At 41.6% G+C, this 25,126-nt stretch overlaps 2 protein-coding genes across 2 annotated transcripts in view; both read left to right on the top strand.

Moving 5' to 3' along the window:
• Nucleotides 1-535: 535 nt before the first annotated feature.
• On the top strand, nucleotides 536-8,417 carry Xcr1 (X-C motif chemokine receptor 1). The gene is made up of 2 exons (XM_059267195.1): nucleotides 536-635; nucleotides 6,819-8,417. The coding sequence occupies exons 1-2, from the start codon at nucleotides 614-616 to the stop codon at nucleotides 7,850-7,852; spliced, it is 1,056 nt and encodes a 351-aa protein (XP_059123178.1). The 5' UTR covers nucleotides 536-613; the 3' UTR covers nucleotides 7,853-8,417.
• A 2,920-nt stretch (nucleotides 8,418-11,337) lies between these two features.
• The window catches only part of Fyco1 (FYVE and coiled-coil domain autophagy adaptor 1), a 77,377-nt gene continuing 63,588 nt past the window's right edge, over nucleotides 11,338-25,126 (top strand). Inside the window, exon 1 of the mRNA XM_059269019.1 lies at nucleotides 11,338-11,467. The gene's annotated coding sequence lies outside the window, so the exon portion shown is untranslated. The remainder of the gene's footprint in view (nucleotides 11,468-25,126) is intronic.

Below are 25,126 nucleotides of genomic sequence, written 5' to 3'. Positions count from 1 at the left end.
ATACCATGTGGACTCACCTGGAAACCAGAGACCCCTGTGAATACACCAAAAAGTCAGGCCCAGATGCTATTCCGAGAGGTCTCAATGCAGCAGCAGTACCTTTTATTTTGTGGTCATTTGTTTGGATGTTCAGACAGGGTCTTATTATAGCTCAAGCTGGCCTTCAACTTACTATATAGGTAGCTTTATCTAAAGTTTGATCCTCTTACCTCCATCTCTAAAGTTCTGTGATTACTGGGAATGTACCATCACACCTAGAAGGCAGCAGTGCTTTCTGACAATATGTCCACGTCTGGTCTCATTTTGCATGGGATTGCAGCATAAACAGAGTTGATTGGCTGGACAATTAGACAAAAAGACTCCCAATGCATGTCTAAACAGTGTTTTAGAGCTTTATATTTTCGACTAAAGAAACTGTGTGCTGTTCATACTGAAACCTGCATAAGGAAACATTAAAAAATTAATTCTGAAACGTCATCCTTAATGAAGAGGAAGTCTAGACAATTTAATGGAAGCTATATCAATCACAGGTTATCACCTAGCATATGTGAGACTCTAGCACTTGAAGAGGAAAACAAAGGAAGCACAAAGCATACAGACTTGAAAAAGTGACATGGAAAGTGATGCAGACTCAGGTGAGTTCCTTTGCATACATTTGAATCTTACATTTTCTTCTTTTAATAGCCTGCACCAGGGGTGCTGAAGTTTGGTGATCATCAGAACCACTTAGCAGGCTAATAAACTTTAAGAGTTCTGAGGCTTGCCTCTGAGACTCAGATTCCTTTCATATGGGCTTTCCAAAGAATCTGTGCTTTCAAAGAAGGCAATCTATGAATCTTTCCTTGAATAGAACAGATATATAATGTTTTCCTTGCTGAAAAAGTGGAGGGGTTTGTTTGACTCTAAGTTGCCATGTAAATTCTTATTATTTTTGATGGCTGGATAACTCAGAACTGTTTCTCAATCTATATTATCCCATGGGGCAAAAACTAAATTCACTCCTTTAGAGTTAAATCATGGGGATGGTAAGGAGGAGGGACAATAGAAAAATGGAAGCCAAATTCCTAGAATATGTTAACATAAAAATAACAACTTCATTTTAAAGAATATAGCAGTTTACTTTATGCCAAATATGAGTGACCATGACCCAGAACATGGAGTTAAGTTATCTTCAGAGACCTGGTGTACTGGGGACAAGGTTACACGATACTTTGTTTTTTGAGACAGAGTCTCATATAGCACAGACTGACCTCAAATCTGCTGCATTGCTGAGAATGGCCTTAAGCTCTTAATTTTCCTGCCTTTACCTCCTGAATGCTGGGATTACAGGCATACACCAACACATCAAGCTTTTACATGAACTTTTACAGTCACAGAACAAAAGAAAGTTATAAATTAAAGCCTTAACTAAGTATATGGCTGTGTCCTCAGGTAGGCAGCTACACATGACATAAGGATTTCCTATACAGGTCTGACTGAGATAGTGTGTGTGGCCTTCTTAGCTTTAGTGCTGGTAGGAGTTGGGATATTACACCAAATACAGAAGCTGATAGAAACTGGATATTATAAGACTTCAGATAACTTTGGCTCTTTATTTGCAACATTCCATCTCTCCACAATCACAAAAGCCTAGTAAGCTAAGGACAAAGTGTCTTTAGGCTCCAATATGCAGCAACTTCTTTAGAGAACTTCAGTTCACAGATGCTACTCAGGAAAACTTGGAATTTGCCACCCTTCTCCTTGGAATCTCAACTTTTCCTAGTACAGAACAGGATTGCTTCCAAATTTTCCAAGAAAATTGAGTGGTCTTGCAGATGCTCAATATCATTTTTGTTTCTAACTTGTTGAGAGCTTGTTTTGAAAATGGACATTAAACTTGGTCAAATACTTTTGTACATTTAACAACAAAGATGAGATAGGTTTTATTTCTGTTCTGTTAATATGGTGGCCTAAATTGTTTAACATTCAAATATTTATGTAACCTCAAATTTCTAGGAGAAATACACTTGGTTATGTTATATTACCTTTTAAAGTACATTACTGGGCTGGGTGATGGTGGTGCACGCCTTTAATCCCAGCACTCAAAAGGCAGAGACAGGCGGATCTCTGTGAGTTTGAGGCCAGCCTGGGCTACAAAGTGAGTTCTAGGAAAGGCTTCAAAGCTACACAAAGAAAACCTGTCTCGAAAAACGGGGGGGGGGGGCATTACTGGGGCCAGAGAGATGGCCCAGTAGACAAAGATGCTTGCACCAAGCCTCATGACCTGAGTTCTATCCCAGGGATACACCTGGTAGAAGGAGAAAGCCAACTTTCACATGTTGTCCTCTGACTTCCAAATGCATACCATGGCAAGTATGTGATGCATACACTCATAAACACAAATAAGTAAATAAATGTAATAAATATTTTAAGTGTATTATTGAACTTGACTCAACTTACATTTTGGAAAGAATTTTTGTGTTGAGGTACAGATGTAGCTCAGTTGGTAGAATATTTGCCTAGCATGGACAAAGCTCCGGATTTCGTCTCCAGCACTGCATAAACCTGGTATGGTGTTACAGGCCTTGAATCCTATCAGTCTCAAAATAGATCCAGGAGGATCAGAAGTTCAAGAGCCTTGGCTATATAATGAGTTTAAGACCAGTCTCTTTCAAAAAGTAAAAGGAGAATTTTCGTGTCTGTGTTTATGAAGACTATTAGTCTGTAGTTTTTGTGTATTGTAAATTTTCTGTCTGATTTTGGTATCATAGTTATATTTGCCTCATAAAGCAAGTTGAAGGGGATCTATCTTCTATTTCAGATATTTGTCCAAGGTTAGTGTTGTTTCTTCCTCAAATATTTGAAACTAACACTAAGCTCTGACTCCCCTGCAGGGGGCAGCACTTCAAATATCAATTCAGTTCTTTCAGGTACTACTAGCACACTTACGGTTAAAAGATAACCATTTGAGCAGAGTATATGGACAAAATATGGAACTTCCTATCTTTTTTTTCTTCTGTGATTTATACTCCCACTTTTCAGTATTTTTAGTTGCCCCAAACCTGGCTATCTGGTTCTTCAAGACAGGGAAAAAATAAACAATATTTGTACAGCTTATTTCATTTAACACAATGATCTCCAATTGCAACCATTTTCCATCAAATGACTTAATATAATTTTTCTTTATGGGTGAATAAAGCTCCATTGTGTTATATCTTAGTTACTGTTCTATTGCTGTGAAAAGAAACCATGATGGAGGCAACTCTTGTAAAAGAAAGCATTTAATTAGGGACCTGCTTAATAGTTTTAGAGAGCTAGGCCATGATCATCATTATGGGAAGCAAAAAGGCATGATACTATAATAATAGGTAAGAGCTTTACATTCTGATCCACCTACAGCAGGCAGAGGAGAGAGAGAGAGAGAGAGAGAGAGAGAGAGAGAGAGAGAGAGAGAGAGAGAGAGAGACTGGACCTGGCTTGCACTTTTGAAAACTCAAATCCTACTCTCAGTGGCACATCAACTCCAATAAGGTCAAACCTCCTAATTCTTCCCAAAATCTTCCACTAACTGGTGTCTAAGCATTCAAATATATGAGCCTATGGGGCCATTCTCTTTCAAACCACAACATTAACACATTTTTCTTTACCAGTTCATCGGTTAACAGATGACCTTTGGCTGATTCTGAATAGTGTTACAAGAAACATGGATCTGCAGGTATCTCTGTGTTGTACAGACTTAGAGATCTTTAGATATATACTCAAGAATGAATCATGTGGTAGTTCTACCTTTAGGTTTTGAGGAACCACCAATCTTACCTCTCCAGCTCTGCAGCTACCAAAAGTGTGTTACTTCCTATCTACCCGCACCTTTATTGCCTTGCTTTTCTACCATTTCATTGGCTCTTAGCCTAGCTACCTCTCTTCCTTGTCACTGCCTGTCTGTGCAGACTTCCAGGTCTCTATGGTTGGTACTGGAATTAAAGGCATGTGTCACCACGCTTGGCTGTTCCCTAGTGTGTCCTTGAACACATAGAGACTCTACCTGCCATGTAATCGGATTAAGGGCGTGTGCTACCACTGCCTGACTTTTGTGTTTACTGGCTTGCTATTTCCTCTGATCTCCAGGCAAACTTTATTAATATACAAATAAAACATTACCACATTTCAGCACAAATAAAATATCCCCACACCTCCATAATGATTACTATAGTGCTATATCATTTTACATCCCCACCACCAGCAGCAGTGAATAAGGGTTCCTTTTTCCCTACACCTTCACCACCATTTGTGTTTGCATAATGATAGGCATTCTGACTGGGGGGATAAAATATCAGTATGTTTTAATTTACATTTCTCTGATCCCTAATGATATTAAATATGTTTTGGGCCATTTTTACTTCATCTTTTGAGAACTGTCTGCTCATTTCATTAGCCTATTTATTGATTGAGTTGTTTGGGTTTTTAGTATTCAGTTCTTAAAAGTTCTTTATATATTCTACACACTAATCTGTCAAATGTATCCCATTCTATAGGCCATCTCTTCCTCTGATTGTTTCTTTTGCTATGCAGAAGCTTTTTAATTTCATGCAATCCCATTTATCTATTCTTATATTATTTTCTGAGCTATTGGAGTCCTTTTCTAAAAGGAATCCTATGACAAATCCTAAAGTGTTTTCTGTTTTCCTCTAGCAGTTTCAGAAAGTTCAGGTCTTAAAGTCTTTAATCCACTTTGAATTTTTTTTTATTGGGATCTAGTTTTTTTTTTCTACATGTAGATAACCAGCTTTCCCAACACAATTTGTTGAAAAGACTAACTTTTCTCCAATGTATGATTTTTATATTTTTGTCAAAAATCTGGTAGGTAGCTATAGCTGTGTGTATTGGTTGTTTTTTACTCTTTGGGGGGCCTGACACCCAGCTCCAAAATAAATCACACATAGAGGCTTATTTTTACTTATAAATGCTCAGCCTTAGCTTGGCTTGTTTCTTGCCAGCTTTCCTTAAAACTTTAAATTATCCCGTCTACCTTTTGCTTCTGGGCTTTTCCCGTTCTCTTACTTCTGTAAATCTTACACTTACTCTGTGGCTTGCTATGTAGCTGGGTGGCTGGCCCCTGGAGTCCTCTTCCTTCTCTAGCTACCTCTCCTTTTCTCTCCCAGATTTCTCCTATTTATTCTCTCTTCCTGCCAATCCTGCCTATTTCTCTCTCCTGTCTCGCTATTGGCCGTTCAGCTCTGTATTAGACCATCAGGTGTTTTAGACTGAGAAAGTAACACAGCTTCACAGAGTTAAACAAATGCAACATAAACAAAAGTAACACACCTTAAAGTAATATTCCTCAACTTTTCCATTTATTCCACTGATCTACGTGACTTGGGGTTTTTTGTTTGTTTGTTTGTTTGTTTTTTGTTTTTGCCACAACCATGCTGCTTTATTATGACACGACACACTTTTTAAATTTAAAAAAAAAATCGTTCCACTAGATAGCCCTGGCTGACTTCTAATTCATAATCTTCCCACCTTAGTCCTAGAGTAGCCAAACTATAGGCATGTACTACCATGCCCAGCTTATTTCAATTTTAATTTCAATTGAGAAGCTCAGACTATTTCTCCAATTATCTTTCTCAAAATACAAGAACATAGGAGTTTGAGTTGCAGTCTTAGCTGCTCCAGCTTCCTGGTTTTATAATGCTGAGAAAGTGTTTTCACCAGGCTTGGACCACTTTCTTATCCTATGAAATGGAGGTAGATATATCTTATAGAAAGTTTCAGGATCACAGAGAATTGCTATGGTATACAGGCACAGTATCCTACACACAGCAGGTGACGAGAACTCACATATCTGACTCAGATAGCTGCTGTTTCAAGCTTTCCATCCTCTTCATATGGCCCAGAAGCTTCCATGACCTATCGAAACGAAAATTCCAGCCCTTCCAGTCATTTATTCAGCCTTCTCATCTCACTGTTTCTAATACCCAGTTAAAAGGGAGGTTGAATAAGTTTGGCCCACAACAGTTTTCTTAGCTGCTTTCCTCCTTCCCTGCTTCTGACACTTGCTTACCTCTATAATACCTGTAAACTAAACTCTCGACTGAATAAGCTTTCTTCCCTGAGAATTAATCTTCTGTGTTAGCAAGGATTTTTTTATCTGTAGCCCTGGCATTATTTTGCTTTGTCTGTGCTCTTGCTTTTTCAGGCTATCCCAAGAAAGAGAAAATTTTTCAACGCAAGCCTTATGTCAAGATCTATGCAGTTTGTGAACAGAAAATAAGAGAGAATGGAGAAAATGAAAGGAGACAGAAAGGGGAAGAGAGAAAGACAGGGAAGACAGATACAACACTCTCTAGCCATTTATTGAATAATGACATTGAATAAATGCTCTCTAGCCATATACTGAACAACTGAATGAATGACTCTAGGAACATGAGCCCTTTTGTAAATGAGAAACTAAGTCTCAGAAAGGTTAAAAAAAAATGGCACAAGGGCACAATAGTGGAGCCCACTTTGGTTTCAAGTCTTTCAGTCCAGTTCCACTTCTCTTTTCAACTACATCTACTGTGAACCTGAGCTGCCTTAAGACTTCTCAGTTGCCAGTCTACCAGGAGAATGGAGATTATGACAGAATATAAATCAATGTTATGTGTCCTTGGTCTAAAAAGTCTCTCTATGGAAGAGAAAAACATTCTTTAATGACTTTATGTAGTGGTCCAATCCTCAATCTTGTTATAAATAGTTCACCAATAGAATCTGGCCCATGGACCTTACTTTTTTGTAACATGGGTCCTAATGATCTCTATTCAAACCATATGGATTTAAACCCCACACGTCTATCATTTCAGATGCTCTCAGTATCTCTGCCTCCTGGGTCCAAATGGAGTCCTCTACAGCCTTTGAGAATATCACCTTTTATTATGATGATACACCAAGTCGTCTATGTGAGAACAAGACTATCTTTGCCACCTTCTCCACCATTGTCCTGTACTCTCTGGTATTTCTCCTCAGCCTGGTGGGTAACAGCCTGGTTTTCTGGGTCTTGGTGAAGTATGAGAATCTAGAGTCACTCACCAATATCTTCATCCTCAACCTGTGTCTCTCAGACCTTATGTTCTCCTGCCTGCTACCTGTGTGGGCCTCAGCACAACGTTGGGGTTGGTTGCTAGGTGATTTCCTCTGCAAGCTCCTCAACCTGATATTCTCCATCAGCCTCTACAGCAGCATCTTCTTTCTCACCATTATGACCATCCACCGCTACCTGTCTGTAGTGAGCCCCATCTCTACTCTGGGTATCCATACCCTCCGCTGCCGTGTGCTGGTGACCATATCTGTGTGGACAGCCAGCATCCTGTCTTCCATCCCTGATGCTATCTTCCACAAAGTGATTTCCCCAAAATGTGATTATTTTGAACTCCGTGGATTCTTGGCCTCAGTCTATCAGCACAACATCTTCTTCCTCCTCTCCATGGGGATCATCCTATTCTGTTATATACAGATTCTGAGGACCTTGTTTCGCTCAAGGTCCAGACAGAGGCACCGGACAGTCAGGCTCATCTTCACCATTGTGGTGGCATACTTCCTCAGCTGGGCTCCCTACAACCTCATCCTTTTCCTAAGGACACTGCAGGAAACTGGAATCATACAGCAGACCTGTGAGATCAGGCAGCAGCTGGACATGGCTATGATCATCTGCCGCAAGCTGGCCTTCTCCCACTGCTGCTTCAACCCAGTGCTTTATGTCTTTGTTGGGGTCAAGTTCCGTAGACACCTAAAACGTCTCCTCCAGCAGGTCTGGCTGTGCAGGCAGAAGACATCTAGCCCTGTCTCATCCTCCTACTCCCCTGGTGCCTTCATGTATGAGGGCCCCTCCTTCTACTGAGAGGAGAGGGCAGCCACACAGAGGTGACTAAGGGAGTTGGATGAAGGCAAGAAGTGGATCAGGAAGAACACTGCATATGACACAAGAGTGGAGATGCCAGCAACTACTGCAGGGGTGTGGAGGAAAGAAATGACAGCTGTGGGAAAGTGGCTTCCAGATGGGCAATCCAAAGCAGTACTTCCTGGACTCAGCTCATCATTCATTCTCTCACTTAGACATAGATTGTTTATCAGTGGTCGGTCAGAAGATCCTAAATGGAAGAATTTCCAGACTTTGGGAGAGCTCAAAGCTCTCAGTATGTGCTAATTGTGCAATGAGGTTTCTGGCACATAGGATTGTCCCAACTGATCTTTTTCACTTTGGTGGTGGCTAGTTCTGTGCTTCTTTGCAGCTATTGGAGAAAATGTCTTCAGGACAAGAATAATTACATCCTCAAATAAGTATAGCCACAATGAAGTCTAGACCATAAAAATCCCACTAAACTGAAGATAGTTCAGTATTGTGGCAACAGCTGCTAACACACAAACTAGCTTTTAAATATTTACCCTATAATTGAATGCAATATGTGCTAGACAATACAAAGATGAATAAGACATTGTTGCTAATTTCTAGGTGACACCAATACATCCATGAAGGTTCAGATAAGCAAAGTCCATTTAACAGAGGCATGTTGAAGATTCCTTTGTCATTTTTTCTCTTCTAGATTGAGAGAAAGCTGATTTCCTACCATCTGGATGATAGTGCCAGCATTCCCCCTTCAACCATTGTCCAAACTGAATCCTCCTCAAGCACTGCATTCCCTTTCCCTAAGCTCACAGAGCCAGGTCCTGTGGATTCTGCCTTTCCAGCATCTCTCTAGCTTATTCTCATGATCACATACCCATGACTTTATCTCTATAATGGCCTCTACTCCACAGTGTCTTCCTGTTGCTTCTTTTTATTCTCTGTTCTATCTTCCTCCTCCAGAAAGCTACCTGTCTGGGATTTTTCTTTGATTTACAGCTTGTTTGCCTGGTGTTTTTCTTTAAAGCTTTAATAAAATTGTCATCAAGCCTCCTTCTGAGTTATTTCTTAATTTTTTTTTCTGGAGCTAAGGACCAAACCCAGGGCCTTGTACTTGCTAGGCAAGCATTCTACCACTGAGCTAAATCTCCAACCCCTCTTAAATTCTTTTATTAATGAAACTAAGAACCCCAAGAGAAGACCCAGATTTCCCTGGTAATATGAGGTGACTCCACCAGAATGCCCCTTTGGGGCAGTTTAGATTGTCATGTCTGCCAGAGGTAGAACTCAGATCTCATTTTTCAATCAAAAATAAATAAATAAAATCACATCACAGTAGATTTTAAAGAATTAATGAAAAATAAAAATAAAGCAATAAAAATAGCCATGATTTATCAGGAAAAAAGCAACTTTCAAGAGGATAGAGAGATGGTTCAGCAGTTAAAAGCACTGACTACTCTTCCAGAGGGCCCAGGTTCAGTCCCCAGAACTCACATGGTGACTCACAACCATTTTTAACCTCAGCTCCAGTGTTGGGATAATCTTTTTGTACACTGTGTGAAGATGTGTCTCTGTCCTTCCTCATCTGCCTGAGATAGTCACCTTCTGATTGATTTAAAATAAAGAGCTGAATGGCCAATAGCTAGGCAGGAGAAGATAGGCAGGACTTCCAGGGAGAGAAAGGAACTCTGGGAAAGAATCTGATGAGGGGGATTCTTCAGCAGGCCCAGAGGAAGTAGGACATAAGCTACTGAGGAGAGGTTAACGAGCCATGTAGCAGCACATAAATTAATATAAAGAGGTCAATTTACATTTTAAGAGCTAGTTGGGAACAAGCCTAAGCTAAGGCCAAGTTTTCATAATTAATAAAAAGTCTCCCTGTCATTATTTTTGGGAGCTGATGGTCTGAAGAAAGACCAGTTATACTCCAGGGGAATCTGTTGCCCTCTTCTGGCTTCCTTTCCTTTGTAGACAAAGCTGAGTATTTCGTATACCCGACAATGTCTTGGGTAGAGATGCCTCGGGGACCTTCCACTCCATCCTAGTTTACAGCACTGTCCATTAGACAAGTGAGTTTGGTATTCCTTTACTTCTCTGAGCCTCAGTCTCCTCAGTTTTGAAGTACAGAAGTGAATCCTACCTACATCATAGAGCTGTGTTGAGTTTTAAACATAATGCTATATCGATTTTTGGTTAGGGTATGACATATTAGGTTCTTACAATTATCTGCTGCACAGCATTTTGGTCAATGTTGAACCAAATATAACTGTGATCCCTTAAGACTAAGTGGTCTAGTGATGTCATAGTCATCCTAATTTGTGTAACTATACCCCAGATGAAATGCCTAACTGTGAAGTTCTCAAAATGTACCATTACCCTTATATAAAACACCACTGTTCAAGGCCTGTCTTCTTCTTCTCTATAAACTTATTTAGGGTCTAAGTTTCAAATAACGGTGCTTGAAATCTCTCTCATCCTTAATATCCCAAAGCTGTTCAGACTGTGGTTGGAGCAATTTTTTCTTACTCCACTATGTTGATAATTCTTCATTTGCATTGTCATCTTCTCCCACATCTCCCTTTTCTTTTTTGTTTTCCTTTGTTAACAGAAAAGGGAATCATTTCTGTCAGGAGGATCCTTTTTATTCTCATCCACAAACTGCCAACTCCATCAAGTTAATATGTTATCCATATACATCTCACGTAAAACATGAAATTAATTAAGAAATCTTTGTCCTTCCTGTGTGACTCTATCCTGAAAACATGAAATGCTGAGGCCTGGCATATACCACTAATTAGCTAAGTTCTGTGAGGCAGACAGGCATATCTAGCTAAAATGGTACAAAAGTAAGGCAGAGTAAGTAGTGGCCAGCCAGAGCCAAGGAACAGAACCTAGTCACAGGCTGACATCTTATGTACTCTCCCTTTTCTTTAGCATGTTCATCGATACTGGTCTTGGAATGCAGTGTTCTATTGCATCAGGCTTCAGGATGCTTTTCAATGCAACAACAAGCAAAAACACAGGGCTGAGGAAGATAAGCATGGTAGGTAGTTCATTAGCACATAATTTCAAACACTAATTTATGTCTCTGTTAATGAGGAGAACCAAAAAACTAAGAATTTAGGTCCAGCAATACGTAATAGGTTCATTCTTTTAGTTCAGTAACTAAAAATTAATAGCACAAAATATTAATGAGCTATTTTTACATTGTTTGGGGGATTTTTGGATCAGATACATTATTTTATATTTATGGCTCACGCACAATTCAAAGCCAATCAGCCGCATTGCAAGTGCTTAACAATTGTAGCCAACAACCCTAGCTCAGGAGTCAACACAGACGACTTCCCGCCCTGCACTGGGTATGCAAAGCTTCTTCAGGTTATCCCAAAGGAACGCCACCTCGTGGAGCATGCCGGGAGTTGTAGTTCGTGTCCATCGGCCCGTGGCACCCGATGGGAGTTGTAGGCCATCTGTGGAGCATGCCGGGAGTCGTAGTCCGCGCGCGCCCTTGGTGTACTGTGCGGTTCATGGCCGCTGGCAATACGCTCTCCTACTCTTCCGCTCGGCCTTAGAAAGTTTCGTTTCTGCCCGGCGGTGGACCCACGAGCGTGTGTAAGTGCCGCGGGCGGCCGGCGAGACTTCGGGGACACTGGGGCCGTTCTGGACCCCGGCGCGGAGGCTTCTCGGGGCCATGGGTAGTCACCTGTTGCCGAGGCTGTCCCCTCCAACCCAGGGCGCCTGCCGCCTCGGGAGAACCCTCTGGCCAGAGGAACTGGCTCCAGTACTCACGCTGTCGATGGGGTCGGCTAGAAAGACCTTCAACACTGTTCCAAGACCTGAGCCGGCAGAAAGAGGGGCCACCCTGTGGAACCTCCTGGTGAAGCCGCCCTGTAAGGCGGAGCTTTGGCAGTACACCAGAAACCCCTGGCACAGGAGCTAAACCCTAGAGTTCTCGAGGGCATTGGGCCTTAGTCTTCAGGAAGCCAACTCCTCCTCTTTGCAAGACTCCTGATGCCCCTTCGATCCAGGAAGGGTAGTTTGTTCCATTCTGTGTCCTCGCTGACCTTACCCACTTCCTTTGTGCCCAGGTGCAAGATCTCAAGGTGAAGTTTCTGGAAACACCTGTAGGACAACTTAGTATATCGGGTATGATGGTAGCACTAGGCAGTGAGAATTTGTCCTGTTGGCACCTAGGCTGGGGGTGGGGAGGGGGCGGGGCGATATCCTATTTTCACAAAAGAAGAGAACATGTGGTTGACACTTAAGCCACGTAGCTCCCTATTAATGCACTTAGGATACCTTGTGTCACTCTTCAGTGTCCCCACTGCTGCCTCCTGCAGAAAAACAGCACTTGTTGATATTGCCTATGTTGACCAGAATCTCTCTGTGCATCTGCTTGCCTGACTTACCACAGTGGTTTTCTTTTCAGACAGAGAAATGGGTCAGGGGCTTTTAGGGGCAGAGGATCATGGCTTAATCTACTTACAGCCTCTCTCAGCAGTGGGCCTTGTGGTGTGAGGCAAAGTTAATTCCTCTGCCATCTGCCTGCTGCTGCTGGATGCAGGGGAAGGATGTTGAGCTACAGGTTTGTGCTTTTAGTGTTGTGACTTTCTTGATCGAATTGCTGCCCCCTGACCCTCTCATTCTGTGACAACCAGTTCTGCTGTGTTGAAATGCAGAATACTAGTTATGGGGCAGGATTGTTAGCATCCTGGAAATAAGCACAGTGCTGATTCTCAGCCTCCTTTCACTAAAAGGATCTGAAAAGACTATAGCTTTGGGAAACAGGGTTTATCTGCTATTGTTTAGTGTTTATCTCTATATACCACTTTGTTTACTTTGAAAATTGTTTATTCTATAAGAAAATAGGTAAAGTATACAGTCCTGCAGTGTCATCCATATGTGTTTGTGTGTGTGTGTGTGTGTGTGTGTGTGTGTGTGTGTATATATATATATATATATAATAAGAGAATATATATATATATTTTTTTTACTTTATTTTTGCATTTGGAAATGGTCTCAGGTTCCTTTGCTTCTTAGGGTTGGGGCTAGCATACCAGAATGGCTAAGAGCCAAGTGTTTAGCCTAGTTCTTTGGGGTGAGATAAAAGATACTGCTTGTATTAGCAAGATCATCAATAACATTGGTGGCCTTGACCTATGTTGGTTCTTGAGCCTGGAGGCCTGCTGCCTTCAGAATACAGAGTACTCAAGAAATGTCAGTCTCTATTCCTGGCTTCCCTTTCTTTATAGGGGAGGATTGGATGATAGGTTACCTCTGATTTTTGGAGATTCCAAAAGCAAGATAATTGATAACTCAAGACTGGAGTGTATCAACCTGAGCTAGAGGAAGTATGTTGACTACCTATGATCTTATGTTGGAAACCACTGGTAGAACTCAAGAGTTAGGAGTCACATTCTCTGCAAGCATTCCTGGCAGCAGAAAGGGTCGTATCTAGAGTCTGTAAACTCAGAGGTACCTATAAGCAGAAGACAGTCGTCTGTGGCCATGTTGACATCTGGTCACCTAGGTGGCTATTGTGTTCCTGCTTCTCTCAAGCAGCATTTGAACCTCAATTTGAGCAGTTACTGTGGGGTAGAAATTGGGATGTTTCTGTGGGTCTACACTTGGAAAAATACTACCTACTTTCTAGTTACTTTTTGATGAGTCACTAGAATTAACTGAAGTATCTATATTATCCTAAGAACATAGCTCATTCAACTCCCATTCTCCAAAATTGGAGCCACTTAGCTTGGTGGTTATAGTGGCCACCGAAGGTCTTTTTGTTCATGAGGCTCTCTGGCATTTGAAAAGCACCAAGGGGCCATTTTAATTTGGTTCAGATCGCAGTGGTAGGGATAAGGACATATGCACACTGTGGTTCAGAGGGAAAGTGTAGGAGAATCTGTGGTTTCATTACCAATACTGTGGCCTAGTTTAGTTTCAGTACCTATGGGCTGGCCTACACAGTAGCCTGAGGTACTGCACTTTTGGCCTGAGCGGGGACATCACATTCAGGGATTTCTTAGCATCCAAAAAACTTGGTCCAAAAGAGCCGTCAAGCAAAGTTTTCATGTGCTTGGAGCTAGGCCAAGAGCAAAATTCCCACAGAGATTCAGTGTAAGTCTGGACAGTTGAACTAGAGATGGACAGTTGAAATGAAGCTGTAAGGAATTTGCTGAAGCTCTAGCCCTGGATGTGTTTTGGTTTTGGTTTTTTGAGACAGGGATTCCTCTGTTGTGGAACTCGCTTTGTAGACCAGGTTGATCTTGAACTCACGGAGATTCTTCTGCTTCAGCCTCCCAAGTGCTGGGATCAAAGGTGTGTGCTATCACACTGGCTAGACCTGGATGTTTTTTCCAGGACAACTGAAGACTTGGTCAGGAACATGGAGAAGATACTTTAAATCTTAACTAAAGTTAGCCATTGAGAACATCTGTTCTTCCCCTTTCCTATTTTCTTAATCTTAATTCTTAATCTTCATGTGAAAGAAGATAAAGGTTCACCACGCTCCCCCCCCACACACACACACACTGCATCTGAAAAACAAGATAGAAAGTGGTCAGATAACTTCAAGTAAGCTAAATGTACATTGAGTCTCATCTAACCGTGCTGTGATCTTCATCACATTATTTATTGAATAATAAAGTTCACATAAATAGTCTAAAAGTCTGAACAAGGTACAAATTGACAGAACTTACCTACTCCTGCTAAGAGAAAGTGTTGTGTCCATTGCTCCTAGCTCAAGCTTCAGCCACCCTGGGTCTTAGTTTTATTCTTTTCCTGTCATGTCCCAGGGGCACACCAGAACCTAGACTCCAGACACCACCCCACCCCAGTTTGCCTAGTTGATATTGTCAGATCCACACATCTGGGAATGGAAAATGGCTCTGGGGAAATGTGTTGCCTGTTAGGCCACCATGACAAAATGCCACAAATTAGGCTTAAGTAACAGCAACTTCTTTTCCCACATCTCTGAGGTCCTAGATAAAGGCTTGCCTGGTCCTGAGGCCTCTTTTCATTTGCATCTGGCCACTTTCTCACTATATTCATGTATCTGTAGTGTTTTGTGTGCTCATAGTTCCCCTTACAAAAACACAAATCAGATTGAATCAGGACCTATCATCAAAACTTCATTTAATCTCAGATATCTTTTTTCTAAAGACTCTGTCTTCAAATACAATCATGTTCTAAGATATGGAGGTTAAGAACTCAACCTAAGACCAGGTAGTAAATACAGCATTGCCACTAACAAGAAAGTTAGGTTACTGGGGACTAATGGTGGGTGTACTAATTCTTGTTCTGGATCAAGTAATGATTTCTGAGGAAGACTTCTTTAGAGAACAAACTGATGTACAATTCTTTCTGTCCAAAGTAAGATCAGAAAGACTAGAGGAGTTGGTTGGAGAAGGTTTAGGGAGCATGAGGCAGAGCTCAGCCTTGATAAAGGGCACAGAACATTGAAACCTGGAGCCAGAGCCTTGGCATTGGATAGTCCAGGCCAACACAGCTAAGAAAGGATTAGTGGACAGTCCTGTCACCCCAGAAAATGGGACCTTATGTCCCAGACTAAGATGTGAACAACAGGTCCTAGAGAAATCCCCTAAGAACCCAGAACACTGTGGGTCTGTTTATACTGGCTAGGATAGAGGACATACTCCTCGTCCATCCCTGAATTATGTTATTCCACTCATTCTTGGAATAGTAGTTCTGGAAGAGTCTCACAATAAGGACAATATAATCTCCACAATTACATGGTAGATTATTTATGCACATAATTTGTGCTCAATAAAGAAACATTTTAAAATTGAAGAAATAGAATTTTCCCTATTTTTTATTTTATTTTGAGATTATAATATAATCACAACATTTTCCCCTTCCATATACTCCCTACAAACTCTCTCCTATATCCCTCTTTGCTGTATTTTAAATTCATGGCCTCTTTTTTCAATAATTGTTGTTACATGGCATATGTTCCTAAATATAACCTGCTCAGTTTGAATAACATTACTCATAATGTTTTCAGGGCTGACCACTTGATATTGAATAACCAGTTGGTGTGCTCTTCCCTGGGAAGGACTGTTTTTCCCATTCTCAGCATTCTCTAGTTGCCTGTAGTTCTTTGTGTACAATTGAGGCCCCATGGTCTTGGTCCACTTTGACATGTTTTTTGTTGTCCCTTTTCAGCTCACATTTAGGCAGATTAGACTATTGGTGAAAAACTGTTGGTGTAGCTTCTACATCACTAGGAGACACAGTCTCACAGAATACTCCCAGATTCCCTGCCTCTTATAATCTTTCTACCCCTCTTCTGCAGTGTACCCTGAGCCAATGTTCAGGAGTTGTTTTGTAGATGTGTCTGTTAGGACTAGGCTCTACAACTTTGCATTTTGATTGGTTGTGGTTTTCTGTAGTGGTCTCCATCTGTTGTAAAGAGAAGTTCCCTTGATGAGAGATCAAGACTGCACTTACCCTTGTGTATAAGGACAAGTTCTTGAAAGTTTGCCCATGTTTCCAAAAAATATTTGAAATATTTTTATTATTTACTTTTTGACATATTTTAATTCCTCAAGGTTTTGTTTGGTTTATGTACTGAGTATCTATATTGTCTCATTCATTTGGCAAGTGACTTACTGAGGATTCTTCATATACTTGAACTGTACTAAGAAATGGGGAAATAGGAACAGTAATGGAGTTATTAGGACAAGTAGAAAGAATAATGATTAACAGATAAAGTACTGTGATATAAATAGTACCAAGAACCATAGAAGGAGAATGTGAGACTCTGGAACAAAGGCTTAGAATAATGAGTACTGGACAGTTTGTTTTCATCAAAGTATTTATCAGGCCTCAAATGATTTTTCTCATTTATAAATATATTGGAGACATGTGTGTTTTTCCCGTTGTGCTAAGTTCCTAGAAGCCAAGGCTCCCCACCACCACTGTTGTTCACAGTTACAACATCCCTATTCCTGAATGAGACCTTCTTCCTTTATAATGGTGCCCAAAATACCTTTTGTCTGGCTATCAGCTTGTTAGCACCAGAGGTTACTCGAGCTTCCTCAAGGCCATGCTTAGTGGCTGTTGAGGTTTGGGTGTGAAATGTACCCCCATAACCTCAGGTATTTGAACCTATAACCCCTACTTCACAGGGCTGTTTAGGAAGGTTGTGAGTCCTTTGGGAGGTGGAACCTCACTGGAGGAAGTAGATTACTTAAGGCAGAACTTGAGGTACCCACTTCTTGTTCACTTTGCTTTCTAAATGCTGACTGGCCAGCCTTCAGGTCATACTGCCATGCCTTTCTTGCTATAATGGAATATATCTACTTGAATTGTAAGCCAGAATAAATCCTCTCTTAAGTTGATTTGGTGAAGTGCCATCTAGTAGCAATGAGGAAAGTAACTATGAGGGACTGTGTCATATACTATCAAAGACTTAGTTTTTAAATTACAGTCAACTACTCTGACTCATTGACATTCTGGTCCAGCAAAGACCCTGGAGGTTATGCCTTTGCCATCTGCCATTTCCTCACCTTGGTGGCATGTATCTTTGTTGGGGGCAGTTCATTGTTGAAATAGTTGTTCTGGAAACATGCCTCATCTTTACCTCCTAGATGTTTTCTTTGGGCTTTCCAGCAGTGGAACTATGGTTCCAGCCACAAAGATAGACATGTAGCCTTTTCCTTGGAGCCACTGTTATTTTCTTTAAGAGACACCTAGAGGAACTAGAGAGATGGCTCAGTAGTTAAGAGCACTGGCTGCTCTCCCAAAGTACCCAGGTTCAATTCCCAGCACTCACATGGCAGCTCACAGCTGTCTGTAACACCAATTCTAAGGAATCTGGCACCCTCCTACAGACATATGTGCAGGCAAATACACCAATGCACTAAAAGTAAATAAGACACGTGGATTCTCTCAAGTTCAGGGCAACTGCCCTGGGCTCAGATCTTTCTTACCCTCAGATCTTTCTTACCCTGTTCTGAATCCATGGGCCAAATTGTGGTTGGTTGGTTTGTGATCTAGGGAAATGACTAAGGAACCTCATAATTGTTGAGAGGGAAGGGGCCAAGAGAAGGTTCAAGAAACAATGGCAATGTCATAAATCCTCATTCCCTTTAAAAGATGATTGCAAGAGGGAGGGTTCAGAAAGGTGACCCAGACATGCAGCTTGGAAGTACTTTAATTATAGGTCCAAGGAGTTGGATCACCTAATGAGCCTTTGTTCACATGGGCTGAAATGCCTGCCTCTGTGCTGGGCTCTGGAAGCCCCTACGGAGTACCATAGTCTCTTAGTGAAGTTCTAGTGAGGGTGGCCTGCCTGTTCAGCAACAGTTTCCAGTTCAAGCCAATGGGACTTCCCGGTCTTCTAAGGTAAAAAGTACCAATCAAAGGCACCCATCTCTGTTTGTGACCAGGTATACACTGCTGGGTGTGTTGACCCAGGTCAAGGCTATTTACTCTTCCAGAAAGGCCATCTGCCTTTTGATATCATGTATTTGTTTTGATTAAAGTGGAATTTACAGTTGTTTCACTTTGTTTGGGACTAGGGAGGAATCCAGATATACTATGTTCTCTCTGGGTCACTTCTTAGTTGTTGTCTTAGGAAAGCATAGCAAGGTTGATTTCCACATCCTAGCTGCCTCCCCTTATGATTCTTCCTGGTGTGGCTCCTCAGACACTGTGTTGTTCATGCCTGAGCCAGTTTGCAGGCAACATTGTGAATACTAGTCATTTGAACAATGGTGTTAGTAAGCTTTAGGCTGAGTGTCTTTGTTTCTTAGTTTGGAATTAATATACTGTATGTGATGTGTATAGCATGTAGGGCATCTGGGCAAATGTAGAGTTAATTTGGAAATCAGAGAACATCCTTCACCTCTAAAAGAATACCTTGGTCATGAGTAGAAACTCAGTACTTGGTCCTAGGTAAAAGTAATGATTTTTTTAAACAACATATTTAGTCTCTTCTTCTTTGCCAGGAAGTTGAATGGTTTAAAGTGTTTGGATAAGCTTAAACATAATATTGAGTTGTTGACAAGAAAGACTATAACTACATGTGTGGAAGCTCTGGTATTTTCTGATTTAGGGGAACAGTCTGCTCAAGAGTTGTAGACATCACAGTAGACTTCATCATTCTAGAAGTTGCGTAGAGACACAAGAAGGAAGTTGACCATGGTGTGGAGATTGCCCTCTTCTGTGTCTTCCCTTGTTAATAAGTCTCCAGATCAAGGATACAATATTCCAAGGAATTCCATGGAAACGGTATTGTCGGGATAGCAATGTTCTTCTCAGGGAGTTTTGATGTTCTTCCTGAGTCACTGTGAGGTGACTGCCCAGAGTGTAGCCTGTTTTGTTGTTGTTGTTGTTGTTGTTGTTTTAAGCTCATTGACCAGTGGTTCTCAACATGTGGGTTGTGACCCCCATAGGGGTCATATGTCAGATATTCTGCATATTAAATATTTACATTATGACTCATAAGAGTAGCAAAATTACAATTATGAAGTAACAATGTGATAATTTTATGGTTGGGATCACCACAACGGGAACAATGGTTCTTAACCTATGGGTCGAAACCCCTTTGGGGAGGGCGTCAAACGACTCTTTCACTGGAGTTGCCTAAGACCATCAGAAAACACAGATATTTACATTATGATACATAACAGTAGCAAAATTACAGTTATGAAGTGGCAACAAAAATAATTTTATGGTTGGAGGTCAACATGAGGAACTGTATTAAAGGGTCATAGCATTAGGAAGGTTGAGAACCAGTGGTATTAAAGTGTTGTGGCATTAGGAAAGCTGAAAACCACTGTCATAGACTCTGGAAAATCAGCATGTGAAATCAGTAATGGGGAACAGTTCACCCTGTGACCTGGGAACTTGATACCAGCCAAGTACAACCAAAATAAGGTCCCATAGAGAGTGCCATGGACATGTTATTGTGCCATGAACAATGAGCAGCAGTTCTCAAGCACCACAAAATTTAGTTGGTGTGTGTGTGTGTGTGTGTGTGTGTTTAATACTGGGCCTCAGCTGGGCAGTCGTGGTGCATGCCTTTAATCCCAGCACTTGGGAGGCAGAACCAGGCGGATCTCTGTGAGTTCAAGGCCAGCCTGGTCTACAGAGTGAAATCCAGGATAGGCACCAAAACTATACAGAGAAACACTGTCTCGAAAAAACCTAAATAAATAAATAAAATAAAACTAGATCTCACTGTGTAGCCCTGGATGGCCTGGAATTCGCTATGTAGACTAGGTTTGATTCTAACTCACAGAAATATACTTATCTCTGCCTCTTGAATGCTGGGAGCTCAGCTACAAAATCATAAAAGAATCCATTTTGTGTGTATCCAGCTTCCTTGTGCCAAGATCTTGGTTTAATTGGCATACATCTTTTCCTTAAGGCCAGACTCCAAATAGTTAGAATCTTGAAAATTCAGTGGGTTGTATGATACACACATGCTCCCATCCTCAGCCTGGATGTTAGCCACAGTTGCTTGTTCTAACCTCTTTTCCAAGCTCCCCTCCCCCAGGAGCATGCACCTCAGCCTCATTTTAACACTTATGTTGCCTATGTATACAGCCATGGGTTTCATGGAATAAGGGTGCAGTCATCTTCCTTCATGATTGCATCTGGAAGCCACATGCCCTAGGTTGGTTACAATGGAATGAGTAGTGCAGGAAAGCTGTAGACTTCATCTTCACTAGACCTCCATCTGGCCTCTCTTCTACCTGCTTCTTTTCAGGGACATCCTGGCAACTCAGTGGTCATCACAGGGAATCTATCACTCTTTCCTTTCAGCATACAGAAGTAAATTGTCCCTTTGTGAGCTCCTATCATGTTTAAAAAAATTATCACACTTCTGCTTTAAGGGGAAATATAATTCACAGTTAGGTGAGTTTTTATTTATTATTATTGGGGTTTGTGTTTGGTTTTTTTCTGATTTGTTGTTGTTTAGGGATTTTGGTTATTTTTGTTGTTTTTGTTTTGTTTTTGGTTTTTGAGTACTGGGGCTTGAACCCATGCTTTGAGTATCCCTAGGCAAGCTCTACCAGTAGGGCTACAACCCTAGCCCTCTGGTTTTTGTTTTGAGATAGAGTCTTACTACATACCCCAGCTGTTTATATAGAACAGGCTAGATTTGAACTCACAGCAGTCCTCTTGTCTCAGCCTCTCAATTGCTAGGATTATGGGTATACTACCAAGTCCAGCTCATTGTGTGAATTTTGACACATGCCACCATAAACAAGATATAGAGCATAGTTGTTCCATTTCCTCTATCACCACATGCCCTTTTGCAGTTATACCCATCTGTTCCCCATTTTCTGCAACAAGTATTCTGGTTTCCCTTTGAAAAAACATTGTATTAACATAAGCTTAAAATATATAACCTTTCCAGGGGTTTCTTTAAACTCAAAACAACACCTTGAAGGCTCAATGCCTGGTTGTAATTTCTATGAGTCATTTCTCTTTATTGCCAAGTACCTAGGAGTTGTTATCTATAGCCCTGCGTGGGCCACTTGTATTCTATCTGGATACCAGATGTTTTTCTCTTGTTCTCCTTGATAGATAGCTTCTTAGATAGTTACTGTTGCTATGATATTTCACCATGACTAAAAGCCACTTGAGGAAGAAAGGGTTTATTTGGCTTATACTTCCACATCATAGTCCATTACTGAAGGAAATCATGGCAGGAGCTCAAACAGGGCAGGAAGCTAGAGCTGATGCAGAGGCCACAGAAGGGTACTGCTTATTGGTTTGCTCCTCATGGCTTGCTCACCCTGTTTTCTTTTAGAACCTAAAACCCCAGCCCATAAGTGGCCCCATCCACAATGGTTGAGGCCCTCCCACATCAATCATTAATTAAAAAAATACCCTACAAACTTGCCTACAAACTGATCTTATGAAAGCATTTTCTAAATTGAGGTTCTCTCCTCTCGGATGACTATAGTTTGTGTCAGGTTGACATAAAACTAGCCAGCACAATTGACCCCTTGTCAGCTTGACAAACAAACACACCATTGTTAAGCTACAACCTTTCCTTTCTTGTTCATCCCCATGGTCACACATTAATATTAACATCACAACATAAAACATTTTACAAACTTAAGAAGTCTAATAGTCTTACAACTGTCAATACTTTAAAAAAGTTCAGTCTCTAAAAAAAAATTGAAGTTTCCCAACTGCAGACTCCTATAAAATCAAAAATAAATTAGATACTTTCTTACTTCAAGAGCAAAGAACCAGAGCATAGTCAAAATCTAAACAAAGCAAAGCCAAACTCCAACTTTGTAAATAACTCAGTGTCCAAGGTCTGGAATCCACTCATAGTCTTCTGGGCTCCTCCACAGGGCCTGGGTCACTTCTGTTCCACTCTCTTCAGCACACATAGCTTGTCTCCTAAGCTCAGGCAGACTCCATTCCGTGGCTGTTGCTGTTCTTGGCAGTCAACCCATGGTACTGGCATATCCAAAATGCTGGGGTCTCTTGTTGCAGCTGAGCTATACTTTGACCAATATCCTCTCCTGTGCTCTCTTCAGGGACTCCAGCCCTGCCACATAGAGCCAACTCTCTATGTGGCAGGGCTCTCTCAACACATAGAGCTACTCTCTATGACCCTTTCATGTCTTCAGCCTATACCACTTGGGTGACTCTTACACAGCTAAGTTCAGCACCAGCATGAGGTAGAACCTTGGCCTCTCCTGGAACACAGTTTCTGTCTGCTGACCCTAAGGAAACACTTTCTAGAGGACTTTACCTTGATGATGCTGGTCTCTTAATCACAGCTGATTCTTCAGCCTCAGCTGACCAGCATCCATTGTCCCAGCAAAGCAAAGGTTTCACTTTAGTGTTTCTGATCTCTTGTTAATTACAGACCAGCTGTAGCTGGAGAATTTTTCTCCAGCTCCCACCGCCAAGTCCTGCCAGTCCCAGAGCCCACTTATAAAATAAACACACAGACTCTTACATTATTTAAACTGCTTGGCCATTAGCTCAGGCCTATCGTTGTCTAGCTCTCACTCTTATATTCAGCCCATTTCTATTAATCTTTACTTTGCCACGTGGCTCGTGGCTTACCGGTACTTTACATCTTCCTTGTCTTGGCGGTGGCTCCAGCCGGTCTCTCTTTCCTTCCTCCTTTCTCAATTCTCCTCTCTCCTTGTCCCACCTATACTTCCTGCCTGGTCACTGGCCAATCAGTGCTTTATTTATATAGAGTGATATCCACAGCATTCAGCCCAGCTGTCTAGAACCACAGGTTCTTAGTCCAAAGTAGCAAACAACATTAGTAGAGTCTTTAAGGAACTCTCACCAGGCCTCTATCATCAGCATTGTTCTCAATGTTGTCTTCCAAGCGCCTACAGAACAGCCCACTGAAGTCTCAACACTCAATGGCATTTTTAGCCCAAAGTTCCAAAGTTCTTCCATAATCTTCTCCAAAACAGCATGGGCACAACAATAACCCCACTTCTGGTATCAGTTTCTGTCTTAGTTAGGATTAGTATTGCTGTAATGAAATACCATCACCAAAAGCAACTTGGGGAGGAAAGGGTTTATTTGACTTATTCTTCCACATCACTGTTCATCATTGAAGGAAGTCAGGACAGGAACTCCAGCAGAGCAAGAAACTGAAGGCAGGAAATTATGCAGAAGCAATGGAGAAGTGCTGCTTACTGTCTTGCTCCTCTTGACTTGCTCGACAGTTTTCCTATAGAACCCAGGACTAGTAATTCATGGGTAGCCCCACCCACAATGAGCTGGACCATCTCACATCAGTCACTAATTAAGAAAATGTCCTACAGGCTTGTATGGAAGCATTTTCTCAATTCAGACTCCCTCCTCTCAGATGAGGTTAACTTGTATCAAATTGACATAAAACTAGCCAGCATTGTCGCTCAGCTTCAGCAAAGCTGGACTGCACCTTATGAGCCTCTCTGCCTGCACAAAACATCTAATAAAGGGTGATGATAGGGCCACATGTAGATAGTGAGGATACAGAGTCATTCCTACCTCACCAATAGGGGCTGTACTGGATAGATTTCATGATTGTTTGTTGTTTGTTTTGTCAGCTTGACACAAGCCAGGGTTATATGGGGAGAAGGAACTTCAATAGAGACATCAGATTGGCCCAGAGGCAGGTTTTGGGGGCATTTTCTTAATGAATGCTATGGGAAGGGCCCAGCCTCCTGCAGGCAGTACCTCCCCTGGGCAGATGGTCTTGGTTTGGATAAGAAAGCAGGCTAAGTAAGCCATGAAGAACAAGCTAGTAAGCAGTGTGCCTCTATGACCTCTCCTTCAGTTCCTGCCCCTGGGTTTCTGTCACAAGTTCCTGCCCTGACTTCCTTTCATGACAGACTATAACTGTAAACTGAAGTAAACCTTTTCCTCCTCGTTGCTTTTAGTCATCAAGGGGTTTTTGTTTTGATTTGGTTTGGCTTTTGGTTTTTCAAGACAGGGTTTCTCTGTGTAGCCCTAGCTGTCATGGAACTTGCTCTACAGACCAGGCTGGCCTTGAACTCAGAGATCCACATGCCTCTACCTTCTGAAGGCTGGGATTAAAGGCATGAGCCACCACCACCCAGCTTGATCATGGTGTTTTATCTCAGTAATAGAAAGCAAACTAAGACAGAGACTGTCTGCCTGGGCCTTGTGAGAAGAGGCTAGGGGCTGAAGAGATGGCTCAGTGGTTAAGAGCATTGGCTGCTTTTCCAGAGGTCCCGAGTTCAATTCCCAGCAACTACATGGTGGCTCACAACTATATGTAGTGAGATCAGATGCCCTTTTCTGGGGTGCAGGCATATATGCAGATAGAGCACTTGTGTACATAAAATAAATAAATAAATATTTTTTTAAAATTAAGGGGGGAAAAAAAGGTTAACTGAGCATAGGCTTTGGCCCTCTCTAGAGCTATGACTAGACTCTGCCTGGTCTCTGTGTTCAGCATGTGACCTAGGAGAAACACTGGGATGAGAAGCAGGCTTCTCATGAACCACTCCTGTCCCCAGTCTATTATACTTGATGAATGGTACCAGTAGTTGTTGGGGGCCTTTATAGAGTGTTTCAAGAACTCCTGAACCTTGACTCTGTGAAGTTCTGTGTCATGCATTAGTGGGACGGACTGTGGTCTAGCTGAGTGCCTGGCTCTTTCTTCCTGGGCTTGAGAAGTCCTCTATGTTTCCACTGAGTCACAACTGTGTTGGCTTGTGAGTTAAAAATAGACAAGCCTGTGCTGACCTGACCAGTCACCTGACTGGTCACTAGAATGCTTATAAA

This window comes from Peromyscus eremicus, chromosome 7 (assembly GCF_949786415.1).
Source record: "Peromyscus eremicus chromosome 7, PerEre_H2_v1, whole genome shotgun sequence".
NCBI classification, from domain to species: Eukaryota; Metazoa; Chordata; class Mammalia; order Rodentia; family Cricetidae; genus Peromyscus; species Peromyscus eremicus.
This window is presented reverse-complemented; position numbering and strand designations above follow the sequence as displayed.

Excerpts from the sequence above, each read along its gene's own strand:
- Xcr1 (XM_059267195.1), top strand. The coding sequence starts at position 614 with ATGGAAAGTGATGCAGACTCAG. Across the intron at positions 636-6,818 it reads GGAAAGTGATGCAGACTCAG|ATGCTCTCAGTATCTCTGCC; the intron begins GTGAGTTCCTTT and ends CTATCATTTCAG.